The sequence below is a fragment of the Littorina saxatilis genome, linkage group LG1 (assembly GCF_037325665.1).
Source record: "Littorina saxatilis isolate snail1 linkage group LG1, US_GU_Lsax_2.0, whole genome shotgun sequence".
In the NCBI taxonomy this organism is placed as follows: Eukaryota; Metazoa; Mollusca; class Gastropoda; order Littorinimorpha; family Littorinidae; genus Littorina; species Littorina saxatilis.
In genome coordinates, this window is record NC_090245.1 from 3,143,662 (window position 1) to 3,163,051 (window position 19,390).

Here is a 19,390-nt window from a genome sequence, read left to right on the forward strand (position 1 = left end):
GTCACTATATAAGGCGCAGTCACTATATAAGGCGCTGTCACTATATAAGGCGCAGTCACAATATAAGGCGCTGTCACTATATAAGGCGCAGTCACTATATAAGGCGCAGTCACTATATAAGGCGCAGTCACTATATAAGGCGCAGTCACTATATAAGGCGCTGTCACTATATAAGGCGCAGTCACTATATAAGGCGCAGTCACTATATAAGGCGCAGTCACTATATAAGGCGCTGTCACTATATAAGGCGCAGTCACTATATAAGGCGCAGTCACTATATAAGGCGCTGTCACTATATAAGGCGCAGTCACTATATAAGGCGCAGTCACTATATAAGGCGCAGTCACAATATAAGGCGCAGTCACTATATGAGGCGCAGTCACAATATAAGGCGCTGTCACTATATAAGGCGCAGTCACAATATAAGGCGCAGTCACTATATAAGGCGCAGTCACTATATAAGGCGCAGTCACTATATGAGGCGCAGTCACTATATAAGGCGCTGTCACTATATAAGGCGCAGTCACAATATAAGGCGCAGTCACTATATGAGGCGCAGTCACAATATAAGGCGCTGTCACTATATAAGGCGCAGTCACAATATAAGGCGCAGTCACTATATAAGGCGCAGTCACTATATAAGGCGCAGTCACTATATGAGGCGCAGTCACTATATAAGGCGCAGTCACTATATAAGGCGCAGTCACAATATAAGGCGCAGTCACTATATAAGGCGCAGTCACTATATAAGGCGCAGTCACTATATGAGGCGCAGTCACAATATAAGGCGCTGTCACTATATAAGGCGCAGTCACAATATAAGGCGCAGTCACTATATAAGGCGCAGTCACAATATAAGGCGCTGTCACTATATAAGGCGCAGTCACAATATAAGGCGCAGTCACTATATAAGGCGCAGTCACTATATAAGGCGCAGTCACAATATAAGGCGCAGTCACTATATAAGGCGCAGTCACTATATAAGGCGCAGTCACTATATGAGGCGCAGTCACTATATAAGGCGCTGTCACTATATAAGGCGCAGTCACTATATAAGGCGCAGTCACTATATAAGGCGCAGTCACTATATAAGGCTCAGTCACTATATGAGGCGCAGTCACTATATAAGGCGCAGTCACTATATAAGGCGCTGTCACTATATAAGGCGCAGTCACTATATAAGGCGCAGTCACTATATAAGGCGCTGTCACTATATAAGGCGCTGTCACTATATAAGGCGCAGTCACTATATAAGGCGCTGTCACTATATAAGGCGCAGTCACTATATAAGGCTCAGTCACTATATGAGGCGCAGTCACTATATAAGGCGCTGTCACTATATAAGGCGCAGTCACAATATAAGGCGCAGTCACTATATAAGGCGCAGTCACAATATAAGGCGCTGTCACTATATGAGGCGCAGTCACAATATAAGGCGCTGTCACTATATAAGGCGCAGTCACAATATAAGGCGCAGTCACTATATAAGGCGCAGTCACTATATAAGGCGCAGTCACTATATAAGGCGCAGTCACTATATGAGGCGCAGTCACTATATAAGGCGCAGTCACTATATAAGGCGCAGTCACAATATAAGGCGCAGTCACTATATGAGGCGCAGTCACTATATAAGGCGCAGTCACTATATGAGGCGCAGTCACAATATAAGGCGCTGTCACTATATAAGGCGCAGTCACAATATAAGGCGCAGTCACTATATAAGGCGCAGTCACAATATAAGGCGCTGTCACTATATAAGGCGCAGTCACAATATAAGGCGCAGTCACTATATAAGGCGCAGTCACTATATAAGGCGCAGTCACAATATAAGGCGCAGTCACTATATAAGGCGCAGTCACTATATAAGGCGCAGTCACTATATGAGGCGCAGTCACTATATAAGGCGCTGTCACTATATAAGGCGCAGTCACTATATAAGGCGCAGTCACTATATAAGGCGCAGTCACTATATAAGGCTCAGTCACTATATGAGGCGCAGTCACTATATAAGGCGCAGTCACTATATAAGGCGCTGTCACTATATAAGGCGCAGTCACTATATAAGGCGCAGTCACTATATAAGGCGCTGTCACTATATAAGGCGCTGTCACTATATAAGGCGCAGTCACTATATAAGGCGCTGTCACTATATAAGGCGCAGTCACTATATAAGGCTCAGTCACTATATGAGGCGCAGTCACTATATAAGGCGCTGTCACTATATAAGGCGCAGTCACAATATAAGGCGCAGTCACTATATAAGGCGCAGTCACAATATAAGGCGCTGTCACTATATAAGGCGCAGTCACAATATAAGGCGCAGTCACTATATAAGGCGCAGTCACTATATAAGGCGCAGTCACAATATAAGGCGCAGTCACTATATAAGGCGCAGTCACTATATAAGGCGCAGTCACTATATGAGGCGCAGTCACTATATAAGGCGCTGTCACTATATAAGGCGCAGTCACTATATAAGGCGCAGTCACTATATAAGGCGCAGTCACTATATAAGGCGCTGTCACTATATAAGGCGCAGTCACAATATAAGGCGCAGTCACTATATAAGGCGCAGTCACAATATAAGGCGCTGTCACTATATGAGGCGCAGTCACAATATAAGGCGCTGTCACTATATAAGGCGCAGTCACAATATAAGGCGCAGTCACTATATAAGGCGCAGTCACTATATAAGGCGCAGTCACTATATAAGGCGCAGTCACTATATGAGGCGCAGTCACTATATAAGGCGCAGTCACTATATAAGGCGCAGTCACAATATAAGGCGCAGTCACTATATGAGGCGCAGTCACTATATAAGGCGCAGTCACTATATGAGGCGCAGTCACAATATAAGGCGCTGTCACTATATAAGGCGCAGTCACAATATAAGGCGCAGTCACTATATAAGGCGCAGTCACAATATAAGGCGCTGTCACTATATAAGGCGCAGTCACAATATAAGGCGCAGTCACTATATAAGGCGCAGTCACTATATAAGGCGCAGTCACAATATAAGGCGCAGTCACTATATAAGGCGCAGTCACTATATAAGGCGCAGTCACTATATGAGGCGCAGTCACTATATAAGGCGCTGTCACTATATAAGGCGCAGTCACTATATAAGGCGCAGTCACTATATAAGGCGCAGTCACTATATAAGGCTCAGTCACTATATGAGGCGCAGTCACTATATAAGGCGCAGTCACTATATAAGGCGCTGTCACTATATAAGGCGCAGTCACTATATAAGGCGCAGTCACTATATAAGGCGCTGTCACTATATAAGGCGCTGTCACTATATAAGGCGCAGTCACTATATAAGGCGCTGTCACTATATAAGGCGCAGTCACTATATAAGGCTCAGTCACTATATGAGGCGCAGTCACTATATAAGGCGCTGTCACTATATAAGGCGCAGTCACAATATAAGGCGCAGTCACTATATAAGGCGCAGTCACAATATAAGGCGCTGTCACTATATAAGGCGCAGTCACAATATAAGGCGCAGTCACTATATAAGGCGCAGTCACTATATAAGGCGCAGTCACAATATAAGGCGCAGTCACTATATAAGGCGCAGTCACTATATAAGGCGCAGTCACTATATGAGGCGCAGTCACTATATAAGGCGCTGTCACTATATAAGGCGCAGTCACTATATAAGGCGCAGTCACTATATAAGGCGCAGTCACTATATAAGGCTCAGTCACTATATGAGGCGCAGTCACTATATAAGGCGCTGTCACTATATAAGGCGCAGTCACTATATAAGGCGCAGTCACAATATAAGGCGCAGTCACTATATAAGGCGCTGTCACTATATAAGGCGCTGTCACTATATAAGGCGCAGTCACTATATAAGGCGCTGTCACTATATAAGGCGCAGTCACTATATAAGGCTCAGTCACTATATGAGGCGCAGTCACTATATAAGGCGCTGTCACTATATAAGGCGCAGTCACAATATAAGGCGCAGTCACTATATGAGGCGCAGTCACTATATAAGGCGCTGTCACTATATAAGGCGCAGTCACTATATAAGGCGCTGTCACTATATAAGGCGCAGTCACTATATAAGGCGCAGTCACTATATGAGGCGCAGTCACTATATAAGGCGCAGTCACTATATAAGGCGCAGTCACTATATAAGGCGCAGTCACTATATAAGGCGCAGTCACTATACGAGGCGCAGTCACTATATAAGGCGCAGTCACTATATAAGGCGCAGTATGAACAACAATGTTGCAGCGAAAAATCCAAAGACAAACAGAAAAAGCAATGTGAGTCTGACCGAATAGCGAAAGGAACAATCAGCAGTCAAAACAGAAAAATGCATCAAAGTTCATAAGTAAATGCAGTTACTTGCAAGCTTAGCTTGCTGGTGCACAAATCATGACAATACTCAGTTGTCATGAAAACCTGCAGCCAACCAAGTCAAACGTAGCCTAGCTGGCAAACACATCAACATATTGCATCGCTGTCACCAGGTGCTCCGTTCACGTGTTTTGACGCCAGCCAGTACGGCACGCTGCTCATCGTGGACGCAGAAGAGGAATATTTCCCCGAGGAGATCTCCAAGCTGAAACGTGACGTGGACAACGGTCTCTCTGTCATCATCTTCGCCGACTGGTACAACGTCTCCGTCATGAAGAAAGTCAAGTTCTATGACGAGAACACCAGGTTTGTCTCACTAGACCATGTTCAGAAATAACTCCGTCGGGTTTGTATGTGTTGTGTGGAGAGTGATTTTCCTCTGCCAAACATTGGAGGGGCCAATCACTAGCGAGGGGTGTGTGTGAAACACGTGGACGGGACCACATGTTTCGACACTCGCATTGCTAGTGATTGGCCCCTCCAATGTTTGGCAGAGGTTTTGCAAGAAAAGATCACTTTCCTCCCGCAACACAAACAAACCCGAAGGAGTTATTTTTGGAAATTGTCTATTGAGAGTGGCTTTGTTCTTGGGAGGTTTCTAACCAGAAGGTTAGATCAGATTGCTTGTGTGACAGTTTTGATTAGTAAAGAGAGCTGCCTCAAAGGGTTGTTGATCATCTTAGATCCACTTCAAAATAGTTAAGGGCAGAATATACCTGCGCAGTTTCAGCGGCACAGACGACGCACTGCATATTATTGATTCTGCGTTAGGGATTATGACGAGTACTTGGCCTGTTTTCCTTTCACGCAACGTGTAGCGGGCTGGGATAATCTGCAGTGCATCATCTGTCCTGCTGAAGTTACATAGATGAGCGCCAGGCCTTAGCGAACAGTGTTGCTGACTTGAGCAAAAAAGCTAGGCTGTAACTTGTGGGTGAGATTTAGCACCAAATGTAAAGGGTGCTGCTGTCAAAAAAACTGACTGTTACTTGTTGTTGTTGTTGCTTTACAGGCAATGGTGGATGCCCGACACAGGCGGGGCCAATATCCCGGCCATCAACGATCTGCTGCTACCCTTCAACATGACTTTCGGGTCAGTTCTGTCGCTCTGTCTGTCTGTCCCTCTGTCTCTGTCTGTCTGTCTGTTTGTCTGTCTGTCACTTTGTCTTTCACTCTGTCTGTCACTTTGTCTGTCTGTCTGTCACTTTGTCTGTCTGTCTGTTTGTCTGTCACTTTGTCTTTCACTCTGTCTGTCACTTTGTCTGTCTGTCCATCCGTCTGGCTCTCTGTCCCTCTCTGTCTGTCTGTCTGTCTGTCTGTTTGTCCCTCTGTCTCTGTCTGTCTGTTTGTCTGTCTGTCACTTTGTCTGTCACTTTGTCTGTCCATCCGTCTGGCTCTCTGTCCCTCTCTCTCTGTGTGTGTGTCTGTCAGTCTGTCTGTCACTGTGTGTGTTCTACCCTCTGCCCAGTCCAAAGTTCCTATATTAGTTATCATTTATTTGTTGTTTATGTAAATAAAAAATTGAGGATGAAAGTCGCTTGTTCATTTCAATGCTTGTTATTCTCTCAGGTGCCAGGGGTGGGTTGCATGAGAGAACTCAAATTCCAAGCTCAAACGGTGCGACTTTACTCTAAAGCTTTCTCTGTTAAGAATCCGCAAAGCACGAAACGAAGTCGGGGTGCATGAGCCGTCTTTAGGGCCGACTCAACAGAGAAAGAGGGCAAGTCGACGTTGTCGACCTACTTAGAGCGTTAGTGGGAGATTCCATGACGTCACGGAAAATGTGGTCAGCAACAGCCAATGCAAACTGCAGTCTAGTAGGTTCGCGGGAAAAGGGCGCATCAGAGACCGTCTGTTACACAATAATGTACTCTGCGGCATCTGGGCGCATTCAAGCATGCACAGGAAGCGCGCGCTCATACCAACACAGGAGATGCCGTGTGTAGTACAAAGTAGAGCATAAAATTATGGCGTTATAGTACTATTTTGTGCATTGTGCATGTTGGATCGAGTAGAACAAAAATAAAGATTGTCTTCTTGATCTTGAATCGCTCTCTACTGAAAAGGTAAACATCGACCAAAAATTAAAAAAGTAAATACAAAAAGAAGATAAAAATACAGTAATTACAAAAAAACACAAATTATATCAAAATAAAAAATGAAGTAAAAACAAAATAGAAGGAAAAGAAACCAAAGTCAGATAATGTGAGATTAAAAAATAAATAATAAATAAATAAGATTAAATAGATAACATTTTAAAAATCAAATAATAAAACACTTATAACTATTAGAGACAGCATTAGGTAACAAAAGATGATTTCTAACAAATAAAAAAAAGACAACAAAATATAAATATATTAATGATTGAATAAATAAATACATAAATACATATTTCAACAAATTAAAAAATTAAAAATGATTTCACCCTAAAGAAAACAAAAACAAAAACTTTTTGGTTGCCGGGCACAGATGAAGTAAACAAGAAAGTTGTCTAACTCCGTCGCGTTGGTGCGACCTATTATAGCACCAAATGATAAAAGGTTTTAAAAAATCATCTTGCAAGCGGCAACTGGCTGGTTAAGTCTGTTATCTCTGCCAAGCTCAGGTTTAAGCCTGGGGGGGAGCAGGCTCAAAGTTAAGCAAGAAACGCTATGCTCAACGAACGTAAGCCCGCTCATGCACCCCGGTTTTCGCGCTTTAGGCGTAAAGTCAACCATCTCAACTTTGAGCACATTTCCGCCCAGCTTAAGTCGTCTCATGCAACCCACCCCAGGAGACTAGTTCCACATAACTCTGGCTTAATCCAGTACGAATGTTGTATGCATTTAGAGTGCTTACTTCCCTTTGTTCATCAGATAAGTCAAATAAAGAAACCCCACAACCACCAATGTAGTTTTGCATGCGAAAGAGAAAATAAAAGCAGCAGGTTTGGTTATTGTCTTCGGCTTTTACCTGGAATTGGTTTATGGACCTCAGTGGTTTAATGTTCCTCCAGCAGCTATCCCCTCTCAAACATTTACTGCTTGTTATTCATTCTACTTCTGTGTGGCTGTGGAGCATGACTTTATTTATACGTACAGCACACATACAGTGTTGAACATGGTTTTGCTGTCTTTTTCAGTGATGATGTGTTTGAGGGAGATTTCACCATCGAGAATCATGACAGTAAGTTCTGCGCTTAATCATCCACTTGATTACTTATCTCCACAGAGACTGAAGATCTTGTTTGTGGCGAGTGATTACTTATCTCCACAGAGACTGAAGATCTTGTTTGTGGCGAGTGGTTACTTATCTCCACAGAGACTGAAGATCTTGTTTGTGGCGAGTGGTTACTTATCTCCACAGAGACTGAAGATCTTGTTTGTGGCGAGTGGTTACTTATCTCCACAGAGACTGAAGATCTTGTTTGTGGCGAGTGATTACTTATCTCCACAGAGACTGAAGATCTTGTTTGTGGCGAGGTACATGTATCAGTTTGGTTTAAACAGTGTTTATTCAACAATTTGTTGATAATTCAACATAATACATGTTAAGGATCAACAACAAGCTCAAGCTTATGATGGTGACCCTAACAGGAGAATTTATCATACGGAGGTATCAGTTTAAGGGTCTGACATCTGGCATTTGGCCGTTAACTGCATGAGCTTATTAATAAATTTGATTCAGATCCTCATTGACTTGAATGCTGTGCATTACTGCACAAGGGGTTTTCAGATGTCCAGCAGTCAACTTGCATACCGCTGTACAGTGGAACCTCACTTTCAGGACACCCAATTTAAGTCCTCTTTTTTTTACCTTCATTTTTCCGATTTTCTTTTCACAACCTCTGAAAATTTACCTTTTTTTTAAGACTTTCTCCTTTTTGAGTCACTTGAGAAAAAGTGACTCTATGTAATCGGTCAGTGTTAGTCTGTCCGGCCGGCCGGCCGTCCGGCCGGCCGTCCGTAGACACCACCTTAACGTTGGACTTTTCTCGGAAACTATCAAAGCGATCGGGCTCATATTTTTTTTAGTCGTGACCTCCAATGACCTCTACACTTTAACGATGGTTTCGTTGACCTTTGACCTTTTTCAAGGTCACAGGTCAGCGTCAAAGGAAAAATTAGACATTTTATATCTTTGACAAAGTTCATCGGATGTGATTGAAACTTTGTAGGATTATTCTTTACATCAAAGTATTTACATCTGTAGCCTTTTACGAACGTTATCAGAAAAACAAGGGAGATAACTAGCCTTTTCTGTTCGGCAACACACAACTTAACGTTGGGCTTTTCTCGGAAACTATAAAAGTGACCGGGCTCAAATTTTATGTGAACGTGACTCATTGTGTTGTGAATAGCAATTTCTTCCTGTCCATCTGATGCCTCATATAATATTCAGAACTGCGAAAGTGACTCGATCGAGCGTTTGCTCTTCTTGTTTAAGACCTGTGTTTATCCAAGATATGGAGGTGTCAAAAGGGGGGTTCCACTGTTCTGCATGCCTGCATATTTTTGTTTCAGTGCACTATGCATCGGGAACCAGTATTGCCAAGTTTCCTCAGAACGGCATGCTGCTGACCCGAACTTTGAAAAATCAAGGGAACGAGGTGCTGAAGGGCGAGACGCTGACCAAGGAGGGGGTGCCGATCCTGGGCATGCACCAGGTCCCTCGTCCAGGGGCCGGCCGCATCGCACTGTACGGAGACTCCAACTGTCTCGACACTAGTCATCTGCAGAAAGGTACACGTCTTCACCGCACAGTAGATCAATTCTGGAAATACTCTAAAGCTGAAAAACAAAAGATTTCTATACTCACGTGATCACCTGTACAAGAAAAGCACAAACAAAACCAAATCAAATGTTCGCCTATGGAGGCTTCTTCAGGAAATATCTCTCTCAGGTTTTTTACATTTAGTCAAGTTTTGACTAAATGTTTTAACATAGAGGGGGGAATCGAGACGAGGGTCGTGGTGTATGTGTGTGTGTATGTGTGTCTGTGTGTGTGTGTAGAGCGATTCAAACTAAACTACTGGGCCGATCTTTATGAAATTTGACATGAGAGTTCCTGGGTATGATATCCCCGGACGTTTTTTTCATTTTTTCGATAAATACCTTTGATGACGTCATATCCGGCTTTTTGTAAAAGTTGAGGCGGCACTGTCACACCCTCATTTTTTAATCAAATTGATTGAAATTTTAGCAAAGCAATCTTCGACGAAGGCCGGGGTTTGGTATTGCATTTCAGCTTGGTGGCTTAAAAACTAATGAGTGAGTTTGGTCATTAAAAACCGGAAACTTGTAATTAAAATTATTTTTTTATTAAACGATCCAATAAATTTCATCTTATTCTTTGTCTTTTTCTGAGTCCAAAAACATATACATATGTTATATTTGGATTAAAAACAAGCTCTGAAAATTAAAAATATAAGAATTATGATCAAAATTAACTTTCCGAAATCGATTTAAAAACAATTTCATCTTATTCCTTGTCGGTTCCTGATTCTAAAAACATATAGATTTGATATGTTTGGATTAAAAACACGCTCAGAAAGTTAAAACAAAGAGAGGTACAATAAAGCGTGCTATGAAGCACAGCGCAACCGCTACCGCGCCAAACAGGCTCGTAACTTTCACTGCCTTTTGCACTAGCGGCGGACTACGTTCAGTTTCATTCTGTGAGTTCCACAGCTTGACTAAATGTAGTAATTTCGCCTTACGTGACTTGTTATGGATTGTGGAAGAGTTGCCCAGCCGTGAAAACATTGAGGCAAGCTACATGTCATTGTGGGCCAGGATGTATGGTCGTTCAATCTGTACACTGAGAGACGCAGTCACATCAGCAATGCAGATAGTCAGCCCCAAGGATGTGCATATTTTGTACAGAAAAGAACGTCATTTTGAGCGGACAGTGCAGATAGCTGTTCTCACTGAGAATGTCAGTCATGCGCATAATTTCACTGGCACAGTGCCACAGATCACTGACCCGGTGCCAAGACAAGCTACTCGCTAGATACTTTCTGGATGTTGTATTGTGTGTGTCTGTGTTGACAGATTGTTTGTGGATGTTGTGTTGACAGACTGTTTGTGGATGTTGTGTTGACAGATTGTTTGTGGATGTTGTGTTGACAGACTGTTTGTGGATGTTGTGTTGACAGATTGTTTGTGGATGTTGTGTTGACAGACTGTTTGTGGATGTTGTGTTGACAGATTGTTTGTGGATGTTGTGTTGATAGATTGTTTGTGGATGTTGTGTTGACAGATTGTTTGTGGATGTTGTGTTGACAGATTGTTTGTGGATGTTGTGTTGACAGATTGTTTGTGGATGTTGTGTTGACAGATTGTTTGTGGATGTTTTGTTGACAGATTGTTTGTGGATGTTGTGTTGACAGACTGTTTGTGGATGTTGTGTTGACAGACTGTTTGTGGATGTTGTGTTGACAGATTGTTAGTGGATGTTATGTTGACAGATTGTTTGTGGATGTTGTGTTGACAGATTGTTTGTGGATGTTGTGTTGACAGATTGTTTGTGGATGTTGTGTTGACAGATTGTTCGTGGATGTTGTGTTGACAGATTGTTAGTGGATGTTGTGTTGACAGATTGTTTGTGGATGTTGTGTTGACAGACTGTTTGTGGATGTTGTGTTGACAGATTGTTTGTGGATGTTGTGTTGACAGACTGTTTGTGGATGTTGTGTTGACAGATTGTTTGTGGATGTTGTGTTGACAGACTGTTTGTGGATGTTGTGTTGACAGACTGTTTGTGGGTGTTATGTTGACAGATTGTTTGTGGATGTTATGTTGACAGATTGTTTGTGGATGTTGTGTTGACAGATTGTTTGTGGATGTTGTGTTGACAGATTGTTAGTGGATGTTATGTTGACAGATTGTTTGTGGATGTTGTGTTGACAGATTGTTTGTGGATGTTGTGTTGACAGACTGTTTGTGGATGTCGTGTTGACAGATTGTTTGTGGATGTTGTGTTGACAGATTGTTTCTGGATGTCGTGTTGACAGATTGTTTGTGGATGTTGTGTTGACAGATTGTTTGTGGATGTTGTGTTGACAGACTGTTTGTGGATGTTGTGTTGACAGATTGTTTGTGGATGTCATGTTGACAGACTGTTTGTGGATGTTGTGTTGACAGATTGTTTGTGGATGTTATGTTGACAGATTGTGGATGTTGTGTTGACAGATTGTTTGTGGATGTTATGTTGACAGATTGTTTCTGGATGTTGTGTTGACAGATTGTTTGTGGATGTTGTGTTGACAGATTGTTTGTGGATGTTGTGTTGACAGATTGTTTCTGGATGCTGAAAGCCATGCTGGAGTACACTGCAAACAACGTCCGCCCTCCTCCCTACCTCTTCAGTCAGGAACCTGTGCAGTTGCCTCCCCTGCTGGAGCTGCCGGAAAGGATGGAAGGTACAAACACAAGCTAATTCTTTAAATGCTTGCTAGTTAAGCTGTATGTTCCAAAGAATATGTATTATTGTAGCAGTGGTACCATATTATTATAGCGGTGGCACCATATTATTGTAGCAGTGGTACCATATTATTGTAGCGGTGGCACCATATTATTGTAGCGGTGGCACCATATTATTGTAGCGGTGGCACCATATTATTGTAGCGGTGGCACCATATTATTGTAGAGGTGGCACCATATTGTTGTAGCGGTGGCACCATATTATTGTAGCGGTGGCACCATATTATTGTAGCGGTGGCACCATATTATTGTAGCGGTGGCACCATATTATTGTAGCGGTGGCACCATAATATTGTAGCGGTGGCACCATATTATTGTAGCGGTGGTACCATATTATTGTAGCGGTGGCACCATATTATTGTAGCGGTGGTACCATATTATTGAAGCAGTGGCACCATATTATTGTAGCAGTGGTACCATATTATTGTAGCGGTGACACCATATTATTGTAGCGGTGGCACCATATTATTGTAGCGGTGGCATCATATTATTGTAGCGGTGGCACCATATTATTGTAGCGGTGGCACCATATTATTGTAGCGGTGGTACCATATTATTGTAGCAGTGGTACCATATTATTGTAGCGGTGGTACCATATTATTTTAGCGGTGGTACCATATTATTGTAGCGGTGGCACCATATTATTGTAGCAGTGGTACCATATTATTGTAGCGGTGGCACCATATTATTGTAGCAGTGGTACCATATTATTGTAGCAGTGGTACCATATTATTGTAGCAGTGGTACCATATTATTGTAGCAGTGGCACCATATTATTGTAGCGGTGGCACCATATTATTGTAGCGGTGGCACCATATTATTGTAGCGGTGGCACCATATTATTGTAGCGGTGGCACCATATTATTGTAGCGGTGGCACCATATTGTAGCGGTGGCACCATATTTTGTGGGACCCCTCTGATGAAATAATAATTGTGATAAAGGGGGGATTTTGTGTTTGTAGTTTTCAGGGCACAGTATCCTTGCCACAAAAAGACTTTTTTTCAGATGTCTTTTAGCTGAAGCAGATTGGCAAACAGAATGTGATCTGTGAGAATGAATAAGGCTGTTGCTATTTGATTAGCATATGTCTCTCGTAAAGAATGTCAGTAGTTTATCAACAAAACCTATAAAAATTCTACTGTATTTCATTTTTTAACACACGTGATAAACATGCTGTGTCTCTACATTTTGTTAACGACTGCATTCACTTTCACAGGAAACCACCTCCATCGCTACTCCAAGGTCATAGAGGGTAACCTTGGCAAGTCAAGGTCACGACCTTTACCGCCCTGCCCTAGCCTGAACTGGGCCAAACCTCATCCACTGAATAAATCAGCACCAAGGTAAATAGCTGTGCTTACTGACTTAGAATTTTACTTTCAATTTCAAATGTATTCACGTTACATCAGAGCCTCATGACAGACCTCTCATAAACATATCAACATGTGATGTAAAAACTATAGGCAAGAGTCGAAGCTTTTGAACAAAATGTGAAGAGGTGTGTTCTTGCTCTTCAGCAACTTAACCCCTTCACTGCCACAGTATAACAGCATTATCCGAACGGTCTATGGGAAAGAACTGTGTTTAGAACCCCTACAAGTACTTGGACAGTGGTTACCTCCCATTTAGTTTTCAGAAATGTCCTGAAATGTTGTTGACACAAATCCCACGTATGAGATACGGTTATGGGCTTAGGACAAACCGAAAATGACCACGTATTACATACGGGGTGGGCAGTGAAGGGGTTAAACACCCAAAAACAGATAGACTGCCAACGTTCCAAAATTCATGATCTGTTTCATGTGTGTGTGTGTGTGTGCGTGTGTGTACACCAAAGACCATAACAAACGTTTCAATGACCTCCCATTCTTGTGTTTTGACTCTTCAGCAACTTGTACCAGCCGCAAAAGTTGATGTCAATCGAACTTGACCCTAACGCCATGCCGGTGAATCGCCCCGACAACCTGCTCAACGGTCACCTGAACGGCATTCAGGACAAACCGGGGCTGGTGGACAGTGAGCTGAACACAGGCAGCTTGGTGTCGGACCACCCCACCTTTCTCTCCATGTTGGCGTTCCTGAGCACCGGGCTAGTGGTGTTGTTCCTCATTAACCAGTTCTATCGGAGACGCTCTCGCCCCAAGAGGAAACGGCCCCGGCAGGCCGCAAAGCCTCGCAAGCATCTGCCCTCGAACACAAGCTATGGAGTCAAGATTCCCGGAGTTTGATGTGACGGGGAGTAGAATGTGAGCTGTGTGTGTGTGTGTGTGTGTGTGTGTGTGTGTGTGTGTGTGTGTGTGTGAGAGAGAGAGAGAGAGAGAGAGAGAGAGAGAGAGAGAGAGAGAGAGAGAGAGAGAGAGAGAGAGAGAGAGAGAGAAAGAGAGAGAGAGAGTAAAAATCAAAATATGTGGGTATGTATGTGTGTGTTTGGGTAAAATGATGAAGAGAAAATATTGAACTCGATTTTTTTGCAGGATGAACAAAGTGTGTCTTTTGCTGAATGAATTTATGTGTGTGTGTGTGTGAGTGTGCGTAAGACAGCTTTAAATGTGGTTTATTTATTATCAAAACATTGACTTTTCATGCTGATCTAATGGAAGGAGACAATCTTGACGCTGTGTGGGGGTGAACTCTGCACGTGTGATATTGCGTGGACTTGCTGTAAGAATTGCCAGTTGCTGGTGTGTGTTACTCATCTGAGGGCATTTAACTTGGGTTCATGCAATTAGAACTTGGACAGGGATGTGTCCCACGCCAGATTCTTTTTCATTTTGGGTTTGGGTTTGTGTTGTAACTCTGTTGTTAAAATGTAGGTGGTTGTATGATTGAGGGAAATGAGTTATTGTTTTCTGTAGTTGTCCTGAAGTTTAAAACAAAATTCAGAAATTGAACATGCCTGTGGAAGGCTTGCATTTATGTACAGCATGGATGGGATTTTTATGTTTTTTTAAAATGAATCTGCTACATTTTTGCAAACTAAGGGTTATAACACTCAATATGCTGATCGTGTTTGTCCGTTTACCAGCAGGTGTTAACCTTAAGATGGTGGCGTTGTTTGCAGGTGCTTTTATCAAAGACAGTTCATTTTTTACAACGATTGATTCTTTGTGTATTGGATGTACTGTACATGTAATGTGATGTTGTGAAATATTTCTCAGCTTTGCCATCAGTGCATTAACTATATGGCAATAGAAACGACATTGCAAGAGTTTTCCTGTAGGCTTTTCACTTTCAGTGATGATAAGACAATGAATCACTGACCAAAAACGTTATGTTTGCAAATAATGACTTTCAGATATCGCACATGTACTGTGTAAAGAAATACTGATCCATGTATTTTCAGTTGCTCCAAGATCCTTAAGAATTTGTGGCATAAGCATTCACAACAAATCCAAATTTCTGATAAAAATGAATTTTGGGATGTTTTTGTATGTACTGGCCAGCCACTGATCACAATTAACCAACAAACAGTGCTTTGGTCATACGTATATATTACATCTAGCATGATTCATATCTTGAGTTGAAAACATCCATCGGAAATGTTTCATGTTGCAAGTGATTGTGTCAATGGACTTGTGTTTATGACTGAAGTGTTAATTGTCTCAGAATGCGCAAAGTGTTGATTTCATTGTAAATACACCCTCAATCAAGCCATCTCACTTCATTCACAAGTGTGTGCTTGCGATAATGCCTGGTTTTACTCTGATTTGCATGTGTTTTTGATGGATGGAAGTGGGTTGCATTTAATGTGTTTATGTTCAATCCTCTCTGGTGTTTTTTTCTTCTTTTTTTTTCAACAGTTTCTTATGTCAAATGCTCATGAATGATGCTTTCGGAGATGTAAAAACTTGATGCATCTAAAAAGTTTGATTTGGCAAACACGGGGAAAAATGACAGCGATTTAAGGTGATTTGTTTAACCTCTATCATGTCAACAGTTCATGCTGTGAGAGTGCACATATTTGTGTCTTACTGTATTTGTTCCCGACTTTTATTTGTTTGATTGTTTATCATTTTCTTTTTTATTCATTTGTTTATTTTCTTTAAAGTATTGAATCAAAGATCATTCATTGAGTGTGAATGAAGGGTGTCTTGTATACATGTGTGAATGTTTCCTAAGATGTATCTACAATGTTTTACTGATGATGCAAAATGAACCATTTTGTCAGATGCATATAATTCCAGAAAGAAAGTCAACTGTTACATGAATGATGACAGAATTACATTTTTTTAACATTCTTATGCAAATTGAGATTTTTCTTTCCTGTCACATTTTTGCCTTGAAAATACTCTTGTTTGTTGTACATGAAGCACTCAGTGGATGGTTGGCAGTTGGTGTCTGTTGGGAAGCATGAGTTGTTGAGTGCATAGACATGTTACAGTGGCACCTCCCTTTTAAGACCTTAACAAATTCGGTCTTAAAAAGGAGGAAGTTTTTAAATTGGGATACATTTACAGAGGTTATGAACAAAATGTCTGAGAAAACAGGATCTTCAAAGGGAGTGAGTTTTAAATTGGGGAGGGGGGGGGGGGGTCTTTAAGGGGAGTTCCACTGCATTGGGTTGTATATGATGTGTCTGTGTTAAACCACTTGGTGGATGTATATGATGTGTCGGTGTTAAACTGTAAATGTGTCGACGAGGGTTTGTTTCAGTATTTTTCTAATTAACAAAACCAAATGAAGGGTAGCGAATGAAATTTTCTTTCAGCTGAGCAATGAAGAAAAACTGATGATTCTAGTCCTGGCTACTACTTGTCACTTGTCTTACTGGCTTTTTTCATATTGATGGCAGTAGTTACACAGAAACAGTGTTCATTAGTGTGGCAAACACCACCATTGCATTGCCACCAAGGTTGCTTGAACAAAGGGGCTGGGAAACAGCTCAGTGGGTAGCGGCGCTGGCTTCAAAACCAGTTGTCGCTATCGGCATGGGTTTGGCGAGGGATTTATTTTCCAGTCAACTTTGTGCAGCATCTCCTCAGTGACACAACAAAGAACCGAAATTCATAGCAAAGCACTAATTCTTTGTAAGAAAAAACACTTTTAGGTGCCAGTTTTAATTTTTCCTTTGTTTAATGTGGAACTAGTCCAGATTATTTGGGAAATTCGCACTCTTGGTCAATTTTTTTTTTAAACTTGATATATATATTTAACATGAGTTTGCTATGTATGTCATTGTTGCTGTAATTGTATTTTCATCACCAGATTCACCATTGACTTAATGTGTTGATTTTACAAAGTGGACGAAATAAACACTTGATCTTATTGCTCTTCCACGTTTAGATTGCCTGATGACTTACAATAGCTTTGAAAACAGTCACAGGAGCGTGTGATTTGTTGGTTTTTTTTGTTTCGTTGCTGTTCTTCACAAAAATGCTGTCCTACAAATCAGAAAAATTGCAATAGAACTTATATCAAGGATCCTCTGAACTATTCACACACACACACACACACACACACACACACACACACACACACACACACACACACACACACACACACACACACTGCAGTGATATAAAAGTGTCTGATCTGACGAGTCAAGACAATTTGGAAACACACCAAGAAAGATACTTTTTCACTTTTAATGATGGAAGAATTAGATCTTTGGCCAGCATTAGCAAGACACAGCATGACTGAACTCCACACTTACTCATACTGAAAATGCAGTAATACAATGTACAATAGATTGTTCACATCAGCACTTGACTGAAAACTGGACAAGTGCTTTTTAATATCAACCACATTATCACACAAACATGTACAAATCTTGTTATCAGCATTTAGAAGAAACGATACAAATTACAATATAAAAATGTTATCGCAAAACCTGAGCACCCAATTTTTCCCTTTAGCTATGATAGCAAACATGCTGACAGATAGTAATACCACCAGATAAAGGACAAAGACTCTCAGTCTCATATGATTGACAGTTTGTTACACACATCTTAGAAAAAAACAATATAACCTATTCCAGACAGAGAAAGGAAGCATCCATGCACAGACAAAAATGTTTTGACTGCAGCTCAGGACAAACACTGAACATGACTCGTAAAACTTGCATCATAAAATGATTCTGACATATACTGCAAAATGGCCGAGCTACCACTGGCCCTTAGTATTGATTTCTCCTTCACTGCCAATACAATTCTCATCCATGCCCTTGATCACACAACTGATCAAAGCTTAAAGTGTAATGAAGCCGTAAGAGATGGAAGAGCAAAGAAACAAAAAGACAAGAGGCGAAGCCTTCAAGGCTCACGTAAGAAATCGACAAACAGTAACACAAACTCAATCACTTCGTCACACATACCAGGGCCGGACCAAGTTCGTTTGAGAGGGGGGGGGGGGGGGGGGGGGGGGGGTTCCAACTGAAGGCAGGGGTCCAAAGTCCACATTTTTTTTTCTCTGAGAGGTACATTGGATGGCCGGGGGGGGGGGGGGGGTCCGGAACCCCAGGAACCCCCCCCCCAGATCCGGCCCTACATACACACACACACACACACACAGTAAGCGGCATAGCCATAGGTGACACTGTGCAAGAAAGCGAGACACTAGATCTAGATCTGAATGGCCGATTTCAAAGAAAAAACTAGTCTCGGCCCGCTCAAAATAACAATGACCGAGACTTTCAGTAATTCCTTCGCGTGACGTCTAACCCTTTTACGTCATAATGTGACGTCTTCAAATGTTGCGACGTCTTCAAATGTTAAAGTTTCTACCACAGACATACATACATACGCACGCACGCACGCACGCACAGACAGACACAAGTTAGCATCGCATAGGCTACACTTACGTGAGCCAAAAACAACACACACACACAGATTAAACAAGAAGGGCGGCCGGACGGACGGACGACTCGGGTGAGTACATAGACTCACTTTTGCTTCGCATGTGAGTCAAAAACACTAAACACACACATTTTTCTGAATGACTGAACCTTTTGTTTGTTGCTGTGAGTGCGAGTCAATAACACTAACAGTCAACACATGCAGTGATTCGTTAGATGGGCTTATCATCGTTAAAATCTAATCATCACATCTGCAGCACTAACATGCTGGAAGATCACTTTTAACAAGTGAAAACAAACTAGCCCTTAAAGCTAGCAAAGTACTTTAACAGAGGGTTTACTGCATTGGTGTTTATTCTTTCTTTCTTTCTTTATTTGGTGTTTAACGTCGTTTTCAACCATTCAAGGTTATATCGCGACGTGGAAAAGGGGGAGATGGGATAGGGGAAAGGGGGGAGATGGGATAGAGCCACTTGTTAATTGTTTCTTGTTCACAAAAGCACTAATCAAAAAATTGCTCCAGGGGCTTGCAGCGTAGTACAATATATGACCTTACTGGGAGAATGCAAGTTTCCAGTACAAAGGACGTAACATTTCTTACATACTGCTTGACTAAAATCTTTACAAACATTGACTATATTCTATACAAGAAACACTTAACAAGGGTAAAAGGAGAAACAGAACCGTTAGTCGCCTCTTACGACATGCTGGGTAGCATCGGGTAAATTCTTTCTCGTCCCAACCAATATGGGGGG

At 41.9% G+C, this 19,390-nt stretch overlaps 1 protein-coding gene across 1 annotated transcript in view; it reads left to right on the forward strand.

Moving 5' to 3' along the window:
* Window positions 1–17,107, forward strand: part of LOC138959419 (membrane-bound transcription factor site-1 protease-like) — a 78,955-nt gene extending 61,848 nt beyond the window's left edge. The window contains exons 21-27 of the mRNA XM_070330902.1: window positions 4,491–4,683; window positions 5,390–5,470; window positions 7,499–7,542; window positions 8,880–9,098; window positions 11,654–11,779; window positions 13,059–13,185; window positions 13,731–17,107. Coding sequence (XP_070187003.1) covers window positions 4,491–4,683; window positions 5,390–5,470; window positions 7,499–7,542; window positions 8,880–9,098; window positions 11,654–11,779; window positions 13,059–13,185; window positions 13,731–14,070 — 1,130 coding nt within the window. The 3' untranslated portion in view covers window positions 14,071–17,107. The remainder of the gene's footprint in view (window positions 1–4,490; window positions 4,684–5,389; window positions 5,471–7,498; window positions 7,543–8,879; window positions 9,099–11,653; window positions 11,780–13,058; window positions 13,186–13,730) is intronic.
* The last annotated feature ends 2,283 nt before the right edge of the window (window positions 17,108–19,390 follow it).